This window comes from Mesoplodon bidens (genome assembly GCF_964165515.1).
Source record: "Mesoplodon bidens genome assembly, chromosome: 6".
Lineage (NCBI taxonomy): Eukaryota > Metazoa > Chordata > Mammalia > Artiodactyla > Ziphiidae > Mesoplodon > Mesoplodon bidens.
The window spans coordinates 81474291-81495597 of NC_138162.1; the positions used below are offsets into that span (position 1 = coordinate 81474291).

A 21307-nucleotide genomic window follows, 5' to 3' on the forward strand; every position below is an offset into this window, starting at 1 on the left:
TGGGTGACAACAACCAAGGCTTAAAAGAACCGCAGCGTGAACGGTGATTTTGGAAACTCAAAGCGTTAACGTATCAAAAACTAAAGCAGGGGAGGAGAGACTGGAACCAACTCACGGGAGAAAAAATCCTATTGGCATCGAGGAGGCAGGGAGCCAGCCCCTGGGCGCGGTCTGCAGGGGGCAGGCGATCGCGCGGGGAAGCGGGGGCAGGACGAGGCCGGCGCTGGTGCCGGCTCGGCAGCTGCCCGCAGCCGCAGGGAGTCCTCGCCGCGCCTCCGCCCGGTGCGCCCTCCTTGGGCCGCGAACTCCGCACTGCGCTCCACCGCTGACATGTGTGCTGCCCGGATGCCGCCCCTGGCGCACATCTTCCGAGGGACGTTCGTCCACTCCACCTGGACCTGCCCCATGGAGGTGCTGCGGGATCACCTCCTTGGTGTGAGCGACAGCGGCAAAGTAAGCGGGTGCGGGGTCTGGCGCACCCTGACGGGCGGGCGGACAGGTGGAAGGAAGCTCGCCGCGTGAGCCGCGGAGCCCGGAGTTAGCTTCGTGTGGAGCGGGCGCCGAGGCGCTGGAGTTGAACTTGAGCGTTTTGGCTTTGGGAGAACGCCGGGAGAGCCCTGGAACTGGGTTCGTGGGCTGGATTGGGAGTAAAGTGTTCCCAGGTGCTGGGGAGCCGTGGAGTACGCACACCCACGATTGGTTCGACAGCCGTGCAGGCTGTGGTGGCAGGGAGCGAGGCTGTGCCCTGCCAAATCTTAAGAGATCATTAATAAACTAGCACCGCGCTTCATTCATTTTTGTATCTCAGGAGCCTGACACAGTGCCTGGCACCGCCTAGGCGCTCCGTAAATTTGATTGAATTTATTGTGAAAGAAATAACAGAAGGGTCATTTGACCAGTGTTGTTGAGCCCTTTCAGTGCATTGGAATAAGTAAAGAACTGAGTTAATTCACCTGATCATTCAGCAAACAATATATGAATGATTCAGACTAGACAACTTGTAATACTGGAAAGGATAGTCTGAGATAAATTACCCACCCAACCCCACCCCCCAGCTATTTGCATCAAAGCAAGCAGTTCCATTTTAAGCTTCAAAATGTCTTCTATGAGAGTATCTTTCACACTTACGTTTCCAAAATCAGGATTTCTGCAAACGACATAGGTAACTTGACTGTTCCATACACACCAGTGGTAACTCTATTGGCAGTGGCCTGGCCAGTTTCAGTGAAAGCCATTCCATTTTTAGGAGAAAAATTAAAGATAGAGATGGGTTATTTTTGAGCTTTTCCCCAGCTACCGGTTTAGTTAGCATAAGTACACATATTTGGAACTTGTCAGCTTGAAGATACTATTCCTGACTAAAGATGCTTCCGAGTCAGTGACAGTTTTGAATCGTGACTCTTACATTTGGGGATAACTAAACCCTGTTTTCTTTTGGTGCTTAAAAACTATACTCCCTGTGTATATTCAGGGAGCCTGCTGTTGTGTTTCCAAGGTGATGAAACTCTCAGAGCTCTCCCAAATGGGGAGACTCAAGTAAACCCTGAGACTGATGAATTGTTGCCTTGGGTACTTGACCCTCAAGTTACAGGGACGCCTTAGGCTTGGGACAAGTCCCAAGAAGCAAAGGAAGAGAGACTGCTAAACCAGGGAAAGATTAGAGGTATTTGCTTAATCACAAGGAATTGTTCAACAATTAGGTTTCTTTTTACAATTTAAATTTTCGTTTCCAAAATTTGAATTGGTAGGATAGCAGGTGAGAGAATTGACTAGGGGACTGGCTTTAACCAGTGGAGAGGAAGAAGAAAAGGAAGTAATTTATCTAAAAATTTACCTTTTCTGGGGGTTGTACAGAAGAAGAATAAAAGAGTGTCCTGAACATGAAATTAGTAGTTGAGTCAGGGAGTCTGTTCATAACTAAGGAGCATATTGAAGTTATAAATTTAGAAAAATGCCATTCCCCCACAAGATAAAAGTAACTAGGAATCAGATACAAAGGTGAGTTAATCAACTGGATTAGATTTACAGTATATAATGTCCTAATCAGTGAAATGGTAACTGTTTTATCGCTCTCCTCCTAAGTGCAAGGCAGTTGATTCCTGACTGTGTGTAAAGGGTGGACATGTCATATATATTTTAAGACTTGATTTCTTTCATTTTGAAAATGGGACTGCCTCACCTTTAGAGTTGCTGGGATAAATATATTATTAATTTAAAAAATTTCAAGGTTCTTACAGAAAATTACATTCCCATGAAGTAAATAAATATGCAGTTGATCTTTATATTTTTACTGAGCTCCCAAAGCTGTTCTCAAACCTTGGGATGAATCAGAAACATCTGGGGTGTTTGTTAAAATGCCAGTTCCTGGGTGTCATCTTCAGAGAATCTGAATCTGTAGGCCTGGAGTAGGTCCTAGGAAGTGGCATTCCAACAAAGGTCCCAGGAGATTTGGACACAGGTAGTGGATGGATTACATTTTGGGTAACCTCAGTATATAGGTTATGTGATGCAACCAGTTATGTGGGGTCTTGGGTGCTCAGTTCTCCGTTTCAAGCCCTGGGCTGGGGTAGCATCTCAGAGAGACAGGACATGATTTCCTCTGTCCTCTCTCTCCCTTCTAGACCTAATCTTTCATTTCATTTAGGCCCAGAGAATGGTAATGATGAACTGCTTTTAGTTCATTAATTAAAACTCATGCAAAATTAGGTTAATTAAAAAAAAATTCTCTAGTCAGTATTTTAGTATTGGGCATTTTGAATTCAGGGTTATTTTTTCTACTCAAGTGGCGTGTAGCTTTTTGAAAGAAAAACTCCAGCATGTGTAATTCATTTGCAGATAGGTAATTAATTGTGAGACACTGTGTGCTCAAAAATGACTAAATTATCTGATTCTTCCAGCAGGGTCAGGTTGACTTTAAAGATAGGTAAAGATGTCTTGGGTCTTTTAAGCACACTTAGCTGAAAGCAACAGCAAGGAAGAGAATCGTTTTGGAAGTAGTGCCCTGGGGTCGCAGGAGCAAGTCCTGTGGAGACCTGAGTTCAAGTCAGGTCTCCACCACCTACATATTCAAAGTCCATGGGTGAGACCTTAACCTCTCTGAGCCTCAGTTTCCTCACTTGTAGAATCAGATACTTTTGCTAAGTATTAAATGAGATAATGTATGAAAATGCCTGTCACTTAGTGGATACGCAACACATACCATGTTCATTTTGCCCCCTTCCTTCCCTCTGTGCCTAGCAAATCCTTAACCTCTTGTTCACTGTAGCATTTTTGCATATTTCCACATGGTGGCACCCATGCAGGCCAACAGGCAGAGAAGGAAGCCATGGCCTGGGATGAAATATGGGGTGGGGGGGAGGTCACTGGACCTCTGGTGTGCAGCCTCACTGCTCATGCCATTGACCCTCTGGGACACAAAGAGGCATCTAGGAAGAAAGATCTAAACAGCATTTGCTGCCAGTTCGCTAGCACATCATTTTCAGTGTCTCTTTTAGTCCTCAGTGTGATTATTTCGTCTTAAAGTTGGGAAAGTTGAGACTTGAAAAATCATGCATCCAGAGATGGATTTTGAATTAACATGGCCAAAGCCCATATTCCCTCCCTCCCTCCCTCCCTCCCTCTCTCTCTCTCTCTCTCTCTCTCTCTCTCTCTCTCTCTCTCTCTCTCTCTCTCTCTCTAATTGGGGTATAGTTGCTTTACAATGCTGTGTCATATTCTGCTGTGGTCAACGCAGAGGATGGAGCTGAGCTCCCTGTGCTATACAGCAGGTTCCCACTAGCTATCTACTTTACACATGGTAGTGTATATATGTCAATCCTAATTTCCCAATTCATCCCACCCCCTTCCCCACCAGTGTCCACACATCCGTTTTCTACGTCTGCATCTCTGTTCCTGCCCTGCAAATTGGTTCACCTGTACCATTTTTCTAGAGTCCACATATATGCGTTAATATAAGATATTTGTTTTTCTCTTTCTGACTTACTTCACTCTGTATGACAGACTGTAGGTCCATCCACATCTCTACAAATGACCCAATTTTGTTCCTTTTTCAAAATGGCCATCATGAAAAAATCTACAAACAATAAACGTTGGAGGGTGTGGAGAAAAGGGAACCCTCTCGCACTGTTGGTGGGAATGTAAATTGATACAGCTGCTATGGAGAAGAGTGTGGCGGTTCCTTAAAAAACTAAAAATAGAACTACCATACGACCCAGCAATCCCACTACTGAGCATATACCCTGAGAAAACCATAATTCAAAAAGACACATGCACCCCAATGTTCACTGCAGCTCTATTTACAGTAGCTAGGACATGGAAGCCCATATTCTCTTTACTAGAGTAGCCCACCTCCCTGAGGCACAGTCCCTGACCTCAGTGAACTTGCACTTTTAGCAGGGGGGCTTAGAATTGTACCTGTAATAAAAGTGGATTGATTCCTGAACCAAAGTCTGGGCTCATTGCTGGAGATACACTGATGAGTGAAATATGCAAACTCTGCCCTGCTCTTGTGAGGTTGATCATCTCATGATTAACAGAATCTGCTGTGACCTGACAGAAGTTGAACTAATCTGGGAGGTAGGGAAGAGCCTTCTAGGTAGACGGAATAACCTGTGCAAAGGCCCTGGGGTAGGAAGGAATGAAAACATCAAGGTGGTTAGAATCCAAAGTTCTAGGAGAGGATAACACAGTGTAAGTCTTGAGAGGTAGGCAGGGCATAGGGAGTTGGGGGAGGGATTGTGCCATGACCAAATTTTGCATTTTTTTTTAAAGATCATCTTAGCTTCAGGATATAAAGAATGCATTGGAGAGGAGTTAACTGCAGGCAAGGAGATCAGATAGGATCCTGTTGCAGTAGTTTAGGTGAAATGGGATGAGGCTTAGAAGAGAGAGGCAGTGTAATGTATCAATTAAGAAATGAACTCTCAAGAGTACTTCTATCACTTATTACCTATGTGAATTTGAATAAGTTACTTAACAATTCCATTTCCAAGTTTCCTCATGTATCAAATGATTACTATAATCTACCTCACTGGGCTATTGAAAAGACTAAATGAATTAATAATTGTAAAGTGCATAGAATAATGCCTTGCAGCGTAGCACATGCCCAGTAAACATCAGCAGTTATTATCAGCAGTGAAGGTGGAAAGAGGTGGACAGAATTGGTAACTATTTAGGTCAAATTAATTGGATTTGATGATAGGATTAGAAAGATGTTTGTGAATGTATTAAATAGTATGGTGGGATACAAATTGGTTGGTGGTAGGAAAAACTTGATGAAGGAAGCCAAAATTGAACTGGACATTAAAGAACACATAGGACTTGAACATGCAGACGAGGGTTAAATAGCCCTGGTTAAGGGAAATAAGTCAATGTTCTCTAATTTCTAAAACTGCTAGGAGGAGCAAGAGTTGTGTTTCACCTGTGACTGCATCATCATCTTGCTTTACCAGGAGTTCTCATAGTCTGAATCACAAATTTTAGTGGTTGTGTGTCATCTTTTCCTTCTGCTTGGGCAGGTGAAGACCCATCTTCCTATAAGCTCAAGACCTCAGAATATCTTATCATTTTGAAGAGGGAATTTGGGATAAGCTATCCCTTCTGAGGCTGCTGAATCAGGGCTTCACTTTCATCAGAAACGTGTTCATGCCCAAGGATCACATTATCATCCTGTAAATTCCCATTTTCTGGAAGGCAGATTGCTTTGTTCAAAATGCTCATGGCAGACCCTGTTGGTTACCCACTCACTAGCCATAACCACTTCTTTGTTATTAACACTTTCTGAGTTTGATAGCCTGCAATATACTTGGCTCATGGATAGATCATGGTGTAAGCCAGTCATAGTAATCATAATCCTGTTTGCTGGATACTTATTTTTCCAGTTTCCTGGTAGCTAAGGGTGGCCAGCGATGACATTCCAGCATTCAGGAAGTCATCTCAGAGGCTTCTGGGAAATATTTTTTTCCCTAATAAATAGACACAGATGTGGGGAGAGAAGTCCTTCCTTTTTTGGATACTTTCATGCGAGGAGTGGAGCTGCTGCTGGAAAAAGTTGAGAGGTTTTCAGAGGCATCAATCTAGTCCCTCTTTGAACATTATTGAATACATACGTGAATTACATCATTGAGTAGTTAACGGTCCCTGGAGCTGCCTACTACGTTGACTTCTTTTGCGAGATAATGAAATGTCTTTATTATCTACCCTTCTGTCAATTGCAGCTCAAAGCACCTCTGACAATTATGCCACTTTTTCAAAGAATCATATTATTTTTCAAAGGACTGCTAGCTGCCTTCTCCTTTTTCCATTTCTATCTTCTCCTTATTTGCCAAAAATGTCAGTGTCTTTCCAGGCACCCATATCAGTATTCAGGTCCCCCCAGTTATCCCCTGGGGTATCTTTGTGCACACCCCTTTCCAGTGTCATTGGGGCTGTCCAGCCTTCCATTGTCTCTTGCCTGAAGTATTACAGGAACCTCCTAACCGTTTTCTCTTCCCCCATTCTAATATCTCTTCCACATTACTGACAGTTACTTTCCTGGAGCATGGGTAGTGTCATGTACCTTCTCTTTTGTAACTACCTATGGCTCTCTATTGCCTCTAAGATCCACATGCCCCAGGAAGATATTTTAGACACGACATTTGGCCCTAACCTGCTTTCCTAATACTTCCTCCTGTTCCATCCTTCTCTCTTGTGAATAGCAGTAGGATTACCATGAGGTATCCACAAGCTGAGGGATATCTATCCATGCCAATTTCTCACTGTTTCCCAGCACATCATATCTTTTTACACCTCCACTTCGTTGGTGCCAATCCCTCAGCCTGGAATAGTCCTCTTTTATATAATCCCTTTTCCATTCCATCTCTGTCAAAATGAAATCTTGCTTTTCCTCCAAGGCCCAGTTCTGATGTCCCCTTCTTCCCAAAAGCTTCTCTGGCGACCATCCCCCAGTTGAAATAAATTACCTTTTGTTTTTCCATAAAATTTGCATATATATTCAAACCAGTGTTTTCCTGGTGGTCAAGAGCATGGCTTCTGGAGTCAGATTATGTGGATTCAAATCCCAGCTCTGCCACTTACTTGGAAACATTTCCTAACATATTTGAGCCTTGGTACCCTCACTTATAAAATGTGGACAACAACAGCACCCTGAAGAAGAGGTAAGGCAGATGAGATAGTGTGTGTAAAGCACTTGGCACATAGTAATTGCTCAATAAATACTGGCCATTGTTATTATTTTTCTCTCGCTAAAGTGATTATTTCACTTTCGCCTTTGATTATACTTAGGTTTATAGAATGTTCTCACTCACTGAACTGATTTAAAGTTCTTTGACAAATGGGAGGTGAACTGGAGAGAAGGTAACATTTATTAAGTCATAATTTGTGTCAGACACTCTGCCAGATTCTTTATACGTCAACAGTTCTGAGATGAGACCACATCATCATCATCATCATCATCTTCCTCTTCATTATCCCTACTCTACAAATGAGCAAATGGAGGGTCAACTTTGGTTAGTTGACTTGACTGCAGTCACGGTGAGTAAGTGGCAAAACCAAGAACCACACCCAAGTCTGTCTAATTTCCAAGGTGCTCTTTCCAGGAGTTCCGGCTGCCTCCTGTCATGAGGAGGGCTGACACTCTATTGTCTTTAAGGCTCCTCAACATTGGCTTATTGTTTTAACACAAAGTAGGTGATCAGAAAAGTGTTTTGAAAGTGATGTGTAGTACAAAGACATTTGTGTGTGACGATTAAAAAAAAAGACATTTCTAATTCCAGAGAGGGTTTTTTTTTTTTTTTTTTTTTAAAGCACTATTTGACTTATTCTTTGAGGCCTTGAAGCAACACTGCTGGGCATGACTGGAGTTTGCCGCCCTTCTGGTTGTGTAAAGTTGTTTTTTAATTCCTGGAATTTCTTGGCAGTCTGGTTGATTCAGCGCTGTGGCTGTGAGGCAGCATAGGTGTTGGTGTATCTGACACATGGCTGACTGTCCGGGAGCTTCTGACAGGTGCAGAGGTGGTGGACAGGATCTCCTGCAGGCCTATGGCATGCCCATTCACTTAATGGGCATTGATCTGACTATTTAGGGATAAAGGCCAGGTGGACTTCCCTTACCTGCAAGAAGAGAATCCAATCGGTCATGTGTTTACAACCCCCTTTTTGTAGAAAAGATTTAAGGCAGCTCTAGAGGGCACAGGCTAGTGATGATGCTTTTATACATTTAAGGGAGAAGAGTCAGTTGTTGGCATAAAACAAAGCTAGGAATTAGATTTAAAATGCATCGTGAAATGACCTACACTCTTATTGGCCTCTAACTTTCCTAGGTGCCAGCCATTAAAAGGACACGTGTTACCTAGTTGGCAATATCAGTACTAAAAGCAGTTGCTCAAGAGGAACACCCCTGTTCTTGATGCTGAGTTCAGATGGGAATTTCTCCTAGATGGACACTGTCTCTTATAATTATGCTTAACAACTTTCCAGTGCAAGGTAGCATTTCATAGGATTGCCTCTCTTTTTTTTTTTTTTTTTTTTTTTTTTTCCGGAATGCGGGCCTCTTACCGTTGTGGCCTCTCCCATTGCGGAGCACAGGCTCTGGACGCGCAGGCTCAGTGGCCATGGCTCATGGGCCCAGCTGTCCGCGGCATGTGGGATCCTCCCGGACCGGGGCACGAACCCGCGTCCCCTGCATCAGCAGGCGGACTCTCAACCACTGTGCCACCAGGGAAGCCCAGGATTGCCTCTCTTGAGCTGAAGATGTGAGGGGAAGAAAGGGGTCCATAAAACTATTCTGTAGGGCTGAAGCTGTGGGGAGGGGACAGTGGGAGGTGGTCCAGGTACCCAGGTCTTGGCTGATCTGAAATGTCCTAGAGATAGACTTCAGGATGTCAGAGGGGTGGCAGGACCCCATGTCTTCCAGGTACTCCTAAGAGTGGTCCTTTTGATGGGGTTATGATGAACACCGGGTGGGGTGGAGCCTCGTAGTTATTGGCATAAGCCTGGAGTGCAGTTTGTTTCGTGTTGCCAGTAAAATGCAGAACCACCTACCTTTACTGCTAATCCAGCTTTGTGGATGTTGAGGAGCCTCACAAGAGACTATTCAACAATTTCAAACCCGTTTACATCGGTTAGAAATCCATTTCCATGGTGGCCATGTCTGCCCTTTGTGACCACACGATGCTACACTTGGGTGCTAATCCCAGCCATCTGTCTGCCATTAATTACTATGCTGTTCTGTCCAGGCTGGAAAGGGCTTTCCTGTAGGTCACCTCAGTGGCAACTCCACAACCCCGTGCTCTGTTTGTTCTAGAACAACTCATACAGACTGCTGTGGTCACACTGGTCTTAATATTTAGCTTCCCCTCTAGGAGAACAATGTGTTCTTCTTTCCTGGTGCAACCAAGGCACTAAGAAAACAAAATACAAGAGAAATTCTCAGTTGGTCCCTCAACTACAATGGTAGGTTTTAAAAATGAGTTCCATGGTATATTTAAATTATGATTTTAAAAGTTTGATTAATAAAGACATAAGTAGCACATTTGTTATATTAAGCAGATGTGCATTAAAATACTATAACATGAATAAAAAGGAAATAAATTTTGTGTGTAAGTCATCTTCTTACATTGCATTGGGTTTCTAGCCCATGACACTGGGTTATAAACTCGTAGACAGAAGGTACATGGATGGTGCTATTGCTCACGTTAACAACTACAATAATGTTGAACATTTATTAGACACTTGTTATGTGCTAGATTCTGTACTCAGTGCTTTGCAAAGCATAATTCTCCTGACTACTTTATGAGGTGAAACTATTACCGATTCCTGATTAGGTTCTTTCCTTACCTGGTTATTGTTCACATCAATAAGGTGAAATTACTTTTTTAGCAGCAAACAGAAACATCATTCATTGGCCAAAGAATGGAGAAGGAGGAGCTCATGCTCTAAAATCACCTTCTCCCCATTACAGGCAAGGCGAAATTCCTATAGAAAAAGGTGAAGGAGGCTACGGGGCACGGGGATCTTTTATTATTCTGACTTGTGGAAAGGGGTGGTGATATTCCAGAATGCAGCTCACACCTATTTTCAGCCCTTGTATGGTCCTTCAGTGTCTGGGTCAGAAGTGGGTTTAACCAGTATGGCGCAGGTGGGAAGAGATCTTATTACAATGAGATGGTAATGAGCTGTAGAGAGACCTTTGTCCCAATTTTTAATTCGGCTAGCTTATGCCAGTTTCTTGTGGTTAAGCCCTCTTGTTCTAATTATGTAAAAACAACTAGAAGATACAGTCAGTTTTTGGTTTTCTGCAAGTTTGCCTGGAGTAGAGAGTTTACCGGAAGTGGGGCACTTCTTTGCCTCCTTGCCTAAGACAGGTGCACTTGTGCTTTACAGAGACAGTTTAGGTACAGCTGAAGGACCCTTGACTTGATCCCCTGGGTGACAAAACTTTTCCTTATTTTATTGACAAGGAAACTGAGTGTTAATCCTAACTCTGAAATAAACATCTGATTACTATACATTGGATGACTTCTCTGTCCTAAAGCCACTGTGTAGCTCTTTGTTTTCAGATAGTCAAATGGCAAAGTTATAATAGCGTTCTGTACTTAAATTGTTAATACCAATTTAATCCCTAAGATTAAAGGTGAAGACAGATTCATCTCTTCTGATACATTTTTTTAAGACTGAGCAATAGGGAGTTTACTGGCAGTCCGGTGGTTAGCACTCTGCACTCTCACTGCCGAGGGCCCAGATTCATTCCCTGGTTGGGGATCTAAGATCCCACAGCCACAAGGCATGGACAAAAAAAAAAAAAAAAAAGATTGAGCAATAAATGTTGGTCATCTCCCTCAAAGTCTTACTTTGACATTATTTCCTACCTTCTAAAAAGCCTCACCCTTTTCCTTTATGAAAGCATTGTTTCATTGATGTTATTACACTAAATTATTGACTCTAAAGGATAAATTACATTAACTTTATTTTTTTTCTTTTTAAAAGTATCTCATGTATTTTAAGCATCAAACAATATACTACATGCTGTGTTAGATATTTTATCTATTATCATGTTAATACTCTACAATCATATGAGGTAGATTTTTTTTCTCTTATATTGGAGTAGAGTTGATTAACATTAACATTAACTTCTAATTGAGATCTGTTTTTCAAAATCTTTTGACTGTTGAAGTTGGTGCCTTTGCTTGTGAAATGGTGATTTGTTTTTCATGAATTAGTTATTCATGCACTGTTACCTGAAACTGTTTCATAATAAATACCCTTCATGCCTTCTTTTCTCATCATGGTTCTGCTCAGGTTGGCATCACCATGAGACCTGCTTCTATAGTCACAATGCTTTTGCTCTTCTCAGCCTGTTACTGGGTTTTAAAAAATTATTTTGACAGAATGAACTTTCCTCAGTAACCTCCACCTGAAAACCCAGCTGTGTTGACCTCAATTGATCAACCAGCTATTGATTCGTGAGTTAAAAAAAACTTTGAAGGCTAAACAATTATAAGGTAATTCTAATTTAAAGTGAGTCCTTCTAGACTTACATATACTGATACAGGAATTTTAAGAACCCAAAGATTTCCCAATAGTTTAAATGGACAAAAAAGTGTATCGCATGACCATGCAACACTCTCCATTCACCCACACACTTATATACACACATATAAAACATATTTCTGGAAGGCAGTATTAAAATTAAAAACCTAAGTAACATTTAGTTTTGTAGAGTAGGAGTGGAGAGGTGGGGACGTGGAGAAGAATTTTCACGTTCCACTTTATAACTTTCTGCATTATTAGTTTTTGTTTTATAATTTTCCATAAAATTCACCGTTTTAAAGTGTACAGTTCAGTGTCATTTATCACATTCACAATGTTGTACAACCATCACCACTAACTAGTTCCAGAATATGTTCATCACCCCCAAAGGGAAACCCATTAACCATGAAGCAGTCACTCCCTATTTCTCCCCTCCTTCCCCTGAGCAACCACTAATTTGCCTTCTGTTTCTATAAATTTACCTATTCTGGATACTTTATATAGATGGATACATATAATGTGTAACCTTTGTGTCTGGCTTTTTTCACTTAATGTTTCCCGGGTTCAATCATGTTGTGGCATGTGTCAGAACTCCTTTCCTTTTTATGGCTGATTAATCATTGTATAGATATACAACATTGTGTTTATTCATTCATCAGTTGATGGACATTTGAATTGTTTCCACCTTTTGCCTATTGTCAGCAGTGCTACTCTGAACATTCATGTGCAAGTTTTTAAAACCAATTTATTGTTTAAAGTTGTTTTATGGTTCCACATTGCTAAACTGTAGGATAATTCCTGGCCTAGCCTTACTAACTGATTGCCCCACCTTTCTTATTGTTTATGCCCTTGTGTCTTTGTTTATGCTCCTCCTTCACCTTCCTTCTGCTGGTTGAATGTACCTTAGAAACTAGTTTAAACGTTACTTCCTCAATGAGGTCATTGCTGACATTGCTCCCTGCCTTCTGTTTGCACGCAGAGCTGAACCTGGCTCCTTTGTGCCTCAGTTTCTGCTTGGCACCTCTTTGTGGCTCTTTATTTTGTGAGTCTCTCCTATAACCCAACCTTGAAGGCAGGGGCCATGACTTGATCACTTTTGTATTCACGACTCCTAGCACATGGTAGGTAGGCACTCAGATGAATATTTGTTAGATAAACGGTGCTTAGATTTTTTTTTACTGCAGGATAACCAGGTTGGAAAAGTTCACTTTAGGATCACCAAAATGTACAGCCAACTAAAAATATCTTCCAAATAATTGTTTGATTCCAAATAATTGTTTGAATAAGAACTCTGGGTTTTTCTAATCTGGATGTTTGATACAATGTACTTGGCCACTGGGAGCTATAATTAGTTTCATGGCCTAGTGAGTAATTAAGAACCCTGGAAGAGTAGATTCTGATTGGAACTCTGAGACCTCATAAAGTTTTCAAATGCCTTTAACTTGGACTGTGTTAAGGATCTGGAATAATGTAGATTATTTAGGCCTGCTTACTCCCTTTGGTTTTATATTATGGTTTAAGTGTTCACTTCTTCATAAAATGGTAATTTACTTGAAATGTTGCTTGTAAATTGCCACTTACAACTTACAGTCCTGGAACATGGTAGACCCTCCAAACACAATAGCTCTTATTATCCATCTCCTGCCCCTCACAGTACTTGGTGCTTTAGCACAAAATCAGCATTCAATAAATGCTTCTGAGCAAAAGAATGAACAGAATGGGCTGCTATACTCTGAGAGTACACTATTCCTTTTGACCCTCAGATAGACCTGGCTGTGTAGGCAGGAAATAGTTATCAACATGCTGATCTGATTGTAGCCAATATCTGTGAAGGTGCAACAGAAGAAGTAACATTGTTAACGCCTTCCAAGAGTGGGACAGATTTTTTTCTTTGTGCTCTTTAACCTGGAAGTTGTTTCCCTCCTGCCATGTGGAGGGTGGTCTTATGTAAGCCCGAACTAGTTTTTGAAGTGCAAAACACAGGGAGAAGCTGTTCCAGCTCCCTGGGACATGAACCTTCAGCTCCAGCATGTGGACTCACTAGCCTGTGGAGTTAGTGCCCTTGGAGCTCGTGACAACTGATAATGGCTGATGAAGAGCAAAGACTTAAAGGGGTTCAGGATAAAATGGTGAGCAAAAGGAATGCAGATACTGCCTTATTTGTACTCATAGTCAATAATCAAATGAGCATGAATAAGTACATGATCTCTACAAAGGAAAAATGCAGAGTGCTATGGAGGTATGAAGCCAGAGGACCTGGCTTATTTTGAGGAGGTGTTTCAAGATGCATCCCTAGAGAAGTGACATTTGGTTGAGTCTGAAGTCTAAATGGAAGTTAACTAGGCAAAAGAAAGGAGGGGAAAGGCCGTGCAAAGACCCAGTGGGGTGGAGGAATTAGGAACCTGTGATGGAGGATGGGGGTGGAAATAGATGAAGCCAGAGAGATAAGCAGTAGCCATGGCAGTGTCTTTGTAGGCCTTTCCCTTTCTTTATTCCAAGGGCAATGGGAAGGCAATGAAGACTGTTAGAATGAAGAAGATAGATCAGATTTGCATTTTAAAAATATATAAACAGTCACACCTGTCAGAATGGCTATCATAAAAAAAACCCAAAATAACAAATGTTGGCAAGGATGTGGAGAAAAGGGAAACCTAGTACACTGTTGGTGGGAATGTAAATTGGTGCAGCCACTATGGAAAACAATATGGAGGTTCCTCAAAAACCTAGAAATAGAACTACCAGCAATTCCACCCTTAGGTCTATATCTGAAGAAAACGAAAACAGTAATTCAAAAAAAGGCATGCACCCCAATGTTCATGGCATCATTATTTATAATAGCCAAGATATGGAAGCAACCTAAGTGTCCATCAACAGATAAATGGATAAAGAAGATATATATAAATGAAAACAAACAAACCTACATATATATATATATATATATATATATATATATATATATATATATATATATATGAATTGCAGGGTGGAGAACAGACTAGAGCAGAGCAGGAGTGGTTGCTGTAGGAGATGTGTTGGAAGGAATTGCAGTGAACGACGAAAGAGAGGTAGGTGGTGGTAGACTTGGAGAGAAGTAGGTCCATCTGTGAGACAATAAGGATGCAAAAAACTCAATGGGATTGGGTGACAGGTTGGATATGGGGTGGGGACAAGCCTCCCCTAGATTTCAGGCTTATACAACTGGATGGATGTGGTGGACATCATTGAGTTAGGGAACAGAGAAAGAGGTCAGACCCTGAGGTCTGTTTTGGTCATGCTGAGTTGAGGTGCCCTTGAGATATCTGAGTAGGAGATAGTGGAGTAAGGATTGAGCACCAGAAGGTGATGTCATAGAAGGCAAAAATGGGGATACTTCAAGATGGAGGGAGCAGAGCAAATGTCACATGTTGCTGAGAAGTAGAGGAGGAAAAATACTGGAAAAATGTCCAATGGATTTAGCAACATGAGATTATTGTTGAACTTACAAAAACTTATTCTGGTGGAGAGAGAGGGTGACAGTCATCTTGGTTTGGGTTTGAAATGGGTGAAAGATAGGGAAATACAGATAGTGATCATAGACAACTCTTCTGAGATAAGTGTGTAATATCTTTATTTATCATAAAGTGCCTCCAATTGTAATAAAATACAAATAAGTTATGTATGTTTTATTCCCCCAGTTAAGTTATTTGAGGGCTTTTCTACAAATGTTTTGTGCTTGTAAAAGTTACATAAGCACTAATATTGCCCATTTACAAATATTTGAGTGGACGCTAAAGCATTGGCAAACGTATATGTGCCAGAGTTTAGAATTAGTTACAGCCTTCTTAATAATCATTTTACTATTTTATCTCAGAAATGTAATTTAGCACCTCAGAGTCACTGGAAATCTTGATATTCAGTCAGTATTTTTGTTTCAAAGTGTGGGATGCTACTAGTGAAGCTATTTTCATTTTATTAAGACCAAACAGGGAAGGCATAATTTTTCTATACATTTAAGGTTGTTTTGAAATTAAAACAAACAAAAGCAGGTAAGACAATCGAAGCAGATGTTTCCTGTATTTTAAATGCGCTTTGATCCTGGGGAAGCATTTTTGGACTCCTCCCTTCTCTAATGGAATTAAGAAAACCTCACCTCCTCCCTCTCTCCCGGGTGGATGACTGTGCAAGAAAGATTTAATCCAGTTGAAAAAAACCACATATAAATGACTCACATTAGGAAGGAAAACTGCAACCCTTATGTGTATGAATGGAGGCCTAAACAATCATTCTTTTTTTCCTTCTCTGTCCAGACAATCAAGTAGGAAGGAGGAAAACAAGACTTATGCTAGATTTATGACAATTGAAATTAAAATAAGGAAAACTATCCATGTAATCTAGACAGGATTGGATTCTTCAAAAATGCCAAATCATTGGGTACGTAGAGTGAGAAGACAGTTAAGAGGAAAATATGTGGAAAAGCAATGATGTGACAATTATGATAATATAAATACACATCAGTTTACATTTTTTTCATGTCTTTGGGCCTCCCCATCTTTGTGTCTTTCCCTGAATGCCCTAACCCCTCACTCTTGCCTACTTATAACTTATCCATCACTTCCTCCAAAACACAACCTGATTTTTCTTGTCCTCACTGATTTCTCCTTTCTATGAGTTTTCACAGCTCAGTTCATAATGCCAATTTGGCTCTTAGAAACATGCCACTGTGCACTGTTCTCAGTTTCCTATCTGCACATAAATTTTATTTCCTCTTCCAGAAAATAAACTTTCAAAAGGCCAGAATTATTTCTTATACATTTATCTGAATCCTTAACAGTTTGATGGACATATGATGTACATTTAAACAATATGTGTTGCCTTGAATCATTACCAGGTAAAATGCGTTACTGAACATGACAAAAGGTAGGCCAAGGAGTATATTTTATACAACTTCCAGCCAAATCTTGGCATTTTTCCTCCTAGCCTCTGTACCTAATGATTTGTTTGCCATGCACCCTGTACCAGGCCCTTGGTGAGCACAGGTGTGACTTTCTCAGATGAATTTGGAAGGTGTTTGTAATTTAGTGGAGGTGTATGTCTGAATCCCTAAAGCTGCATGGTGGTGTACTGGTCAGTATCACTTAACCAGCCATTGAGCCCATCTTGTCCTCCAGCGTCAGCACCTCAGTATCATTTCTTGTCCTTTTTGTATATGCAGTAACTCTCACGAAGAAAGTGAAAAGCAACCCACACTTAGCATATTTATAAAATGTTTCTATGTTCTTGAAAAATTGATGACCTCAGTGTTTGTAACAGTATTATTTACCATAGCCAAGATATGGAAGCAACCTAAGTGCCCATCAACAGATGAATGGATAAAGAGGATGTGGAAAAATATATACAGTGGACTATTACTTAGCTATAAAAAGAGTAAAATCTTGCCATTTGTGACAACTTGGATGGACCTGAAGGGTATTACGCCTAGTGAAGTAAGTCAAACAGAGAAAGACAAATACTGTATGTTTTCATTTATATGTGGAATCTAAAAAAGAAAAACAAAGAAATGTAACAAAACAGAAACAGACTCACAGACATGAGAACAAGCTAGTAGCTGCCAGAAAAAGGGGAGTGGAGAGAGGGGGGTGAAATAGGTGAAGGGGATTAAGGGGTATAAGCTACCAGTTATAACATAAATAAGTCACAGGGATATGATCAATATGTTATAGTCAATATGTTACAGTAACTTTGGTGCATAATCTATAAAAATATTGAATCACTACTTGTACACTGCAAACTAATATAATATTGCAAGTCATCTATACTTCAGTTATTTAAAAAATGAGCAAGTGAAGATGTACTGCTATCAAAGCAGTTTCCTTTTACTAGCATTGCTGCTGCTGTAGATTATTAATTTCTTGAGGGCAAGGATTTATGTCTTACTCCTATCACATTCTCCAGGCTGGGCACATCATCTGGTAGATAGAATGTGCTCAGCAAATATTTGACGAATGAATAAGTAAGCAAATGATTAATTTCTAAAAAAGATAAAAGATTGTATAGCATTTATTGTGTGCCAGGCACTAGTCTGAGTCTTTTACATATATTAACTCATTTAATCATTACAACAACTCTGTGAATTAAGTACCATTATATCTCCATTTTGCAGATGAGGAGACTGAGTCACCAACAGTTTGAGTGCCTTGTTCAAGGTCACATAGCTGGAAACTGATGGAGTTAGGGTTTAAATCTACATGGTCTGGTTCTAAAATCTGTACTTTTAGCAGCTCTGATTTGGGAGAAATTAAATGCTGTATGGTAATCAAATATTTGGGGATATATGAAAACCTTAGGATATAGTCACCAGTCTCTGTTATAAAATTTTTGTTTGCTTTTGGCTTTTTGTCTTACCAGAGAAAACTCATAAGGCATTTTGGCAGTTTGTCAGTAAACTTTCTAAAGCAATTATGTGTCCTTTCCAAGATCACTGATTTGCTAATTCTTACTCAGGTTTTCAGGGACGCTGTTATGTCGTTACAGGTCAGAGCTTTGGAACCGGGGGCGTAGGCACTGGCCTTGGGAGTGGGGAAAAGTAAACTAGTGTCAGTGCTTGGCTCTGGCATCCTCATACAGGAGAGGGATTTGCAAGGTCAGTAGCGGGGCTTGTTCTGAATTTCTTTTATTAGCTTCAAGAGTTGAGTTTGTTGAGCTAATAAGCAGGCAGTTCAGTGAAACTCACAATATGTTGGCTGTGTGAAACCTAATGTCAGGTCTATCTAGAGCCACCACAAAGAAAAGAAAGATAAACAAGAGGGAGTATCAATCACATGGAATATTTCTGATTGGACTCAGATTTTATTTATTTTTTATTTTTATCTTTTTCACACACACACTGTATTTTATTTTTACAAGAGATAAATAAACTGGTACCAAGCATTATAAATAGATGACCACAACAAAAACAACGATTGCAATTACCAAACACGGAACACACTCATACTATGTCATAATATTGACATTTAGTCCAGTAATCCTCCACTGTAACAGCTCCTTTACTTTGCAGTGAAAATTGATTTGTATATTTTTTGCCTCTGAGTCCTTGTGGGATTTTTTTTTTAATTCAAACAGAAAGTCACAAAAATTATAATCATCCTCATCAGTTCACTCAGTCCCATGTAATTAATTTTTTTTATCTTGATCTTTTGTTAGCACTTTTATGAATTCATCAGTTTTCCATTAGAGTTCTGAAAATGCTTATTCATTCAGTTCAGCAGTATAGTCAGTTACCAGAAACCTGTACTTGTCAGAGTCTTTTCCATGAATTCCTTGAAGATGAAACCCTTTTATAGGAACATATTTGCAAAAGCATCAGAGTACACCCAGAACTGTCTGTAAATGACAAAAGACTTAAAAATGACCACGGTTAAAGATTTGATGAAAGTTAATAATAATGCAATTGACAAGGAAAGATTTTATTTTATTTTATTTATTTTTAATAAATTAATTTTATTTATTTATTTTTGGCTGTGTTGGGTCTTCGTAGCTGCACATGGCATTTCTCTAGTGTGGCGAGCGGGGGCTATTCTTTGTTGTGGTGCGCGGGCTCCTCATTACGGTGGCTTCTCTGTTCTGGAGCACAGGCTCTAGGCACGCAGCCTCAGTAGTTGTGGCACACAGGCTCAGTAGTTGTGGCACACGGGCTCTAGAGCACAGGCTCAGTAGTTGTGGAGCAAGGGCCCAGTTGCTCCGTGGCATGTGGGATCTTCCTGGACCAGGGCTTGAACCCGTGTCCCCTGTATTGGCAGGCGGATTCTTAACCACTGTGCCACCAGGGAAGTCCCAAGATTTTATTTTTAAAATCTACTCTTTTGGACATCGAGCCGCAATTTGACAAACCTTGGCTGCTCTGCATGCATATTCTCTAGATGGCCACCATGATTTCCATACATGTTCATATCTACTTTTAAGTAGGCTTTGTAAATCAAACCTTGGACTAATTGTCCTGATGTAACTTACTTAAAGAGCTACTCCCAGTCGCAGGTACAAAGTCTTGGGAGTTCTGTTTGGCAGAAACAAATGGAACCAAAATTTTGCTTTTCTACTTTCATCCAACTCCCTATATGTAGTCAATCTGATTAAAACAAACAAACAAACAAATAAACACCCAAAAAACAAACCTGGCTACTGAGCTCACACTGGAATTGGAAATTGTGAAACATTTGGTTTTCCAGGGGCACTAGGAAGGTCTTTGTAATTAATGTGATAGAAACAAAGAGGTTTTCAATTTCACCACATATGATAGAAAAAAATAGTAATTAAAAAAATGTATCTTTGGGCTTCCCTGGTGGCACAGTGGTTGAGAGCCTGCCTGCCAATGCAGGGGACCACGGGTTTGTGCCCTGGTCCAGGAAGATCCCACATGCCGCGGAGCGGCTGGGCCCGTGAGCCATGGCCGCTGAGCCTGCGCATCCGGAGCCTGTGCTCCGCAACGGGAGAGGCCACAACAGTGAGAGGCCCACGTACCGCTAAAAAAAAAAAAAAAAAAAAAAAAAAGTATCTTCAAGTTCTGAGAGCAGGTAAAGGTCCCCTGAACCTCCAGTAGGAGGTGCTCTTGCTAATTCATACAGCTGTGTCCCAATGACCAAATGGGATGAAGAGAGATGAACTGTAAATTAAACAAACACAATGACGCATAAAGTTTTTTTCCTCCTTTAAAATTAGAGAATATGACATCAAATAGCATTCTCTGGTTGCCATAAAAATACAGCAGGAAAGTTGGATTAGAACCACAGTTTTTACTAATGAATGCTGTGCTCATGAAAATACATAATTGTCCCTGAGCTCTTGATGTGAACCAATTGCAGTAGCTTGGGTGAGGGGGCATTTGCACATATTAATTTTAAAGATAGAATACTGGTTGGCAAAAATGACTCTCCTAGTACTATATTAAAGGATACAGCAAGAAGCAAGGAATATACATAAACACTGAAAGCAAAATAAAGCTCATTGCTGTTTTCATTGAGTACAGATTTCTTAGAACTTAATAACTGGATTTCTGTGGAACTGTATTTAAAGGAAATTTTATAGATTAAATATTGTGAAAAAATGTATTAGGCCATAAGTTGGGATACCTGAACTAGAGAAGGGATTCTGCTACTTATAGGATTGTGTGATCATGGGCTAGTCTGGATCCTTTGTGTGTCTTTCTTCCTCATCTGTGATGTGGGTTTGGGGATACGGTCCCCCAGAAAGGATTTTTATTTTCTTCTGTTGGGAGCTTGGGACCATTGGGGTCACCGGGCACTTTGAGCTTACTGCTCATTGTTCCTCTTTCACCCTAGAGCCTCTTTTTAGTCTCTCTCTCTCTCTCTCTTTTTTTAAACCTTGATACTTCCCCTGTGTCCTGCAAGCATTACCTAAAAAGTCTTATGCAGCATAGAGTTATTTGTACCTTTAGAGTATCTCACCCCTTATTTATGGAAGCAGAAATTGCTGGTGTTATTGAATACTTACTCTATGCCAGGCATTCTTTTGAGCATTTTACTTGTGCCATCTCATTTAATGCCAACAACAACTTTATGAGGAAGGTAGTATTTTTATTCTCATTTTATGAGCGAGGAGACAGAGGTCTAGTGAGATTAAGTAATGATTTGCCAATGTTACACAGCTGATAAATGCTGGAACTGGGATTTTAAAAAATACACCAAAAAAAAAATCCATGCACATGATAGGAAATTCCAAGTTTACAAAAGGATATATGTAGTGGCTAGCAGGTCCTGTTTCTGTTCCTGTCTCCTAGACATGACAGTGC

General features: G+C 40.6%; 1 protein-coding gene across 1 annotated transcript in view; it reads left to right on the top strand.

Moving 5' to 3' along the window:
- Nucleotides 1–330: 330 nt before the first annotated feature.
- The window catches only part of GDA (guanine deaminase), a gene marked incomplete at its 5' end in the record, with an annotated part of 135469 nt that continues 114492 nt past the window's right edge, over nucleotides 331–21307 (top strand). Inside the window, one exon of the mRNA XM_081237468.1 lies at nucleotides 331–453. Within this exon, the coding sequence (XP_081093594.1) occupies nucleotides 331–453 (123 nt within the window). The remainder of the gene's footprint in view (nucleotides 454–21307) is intronic.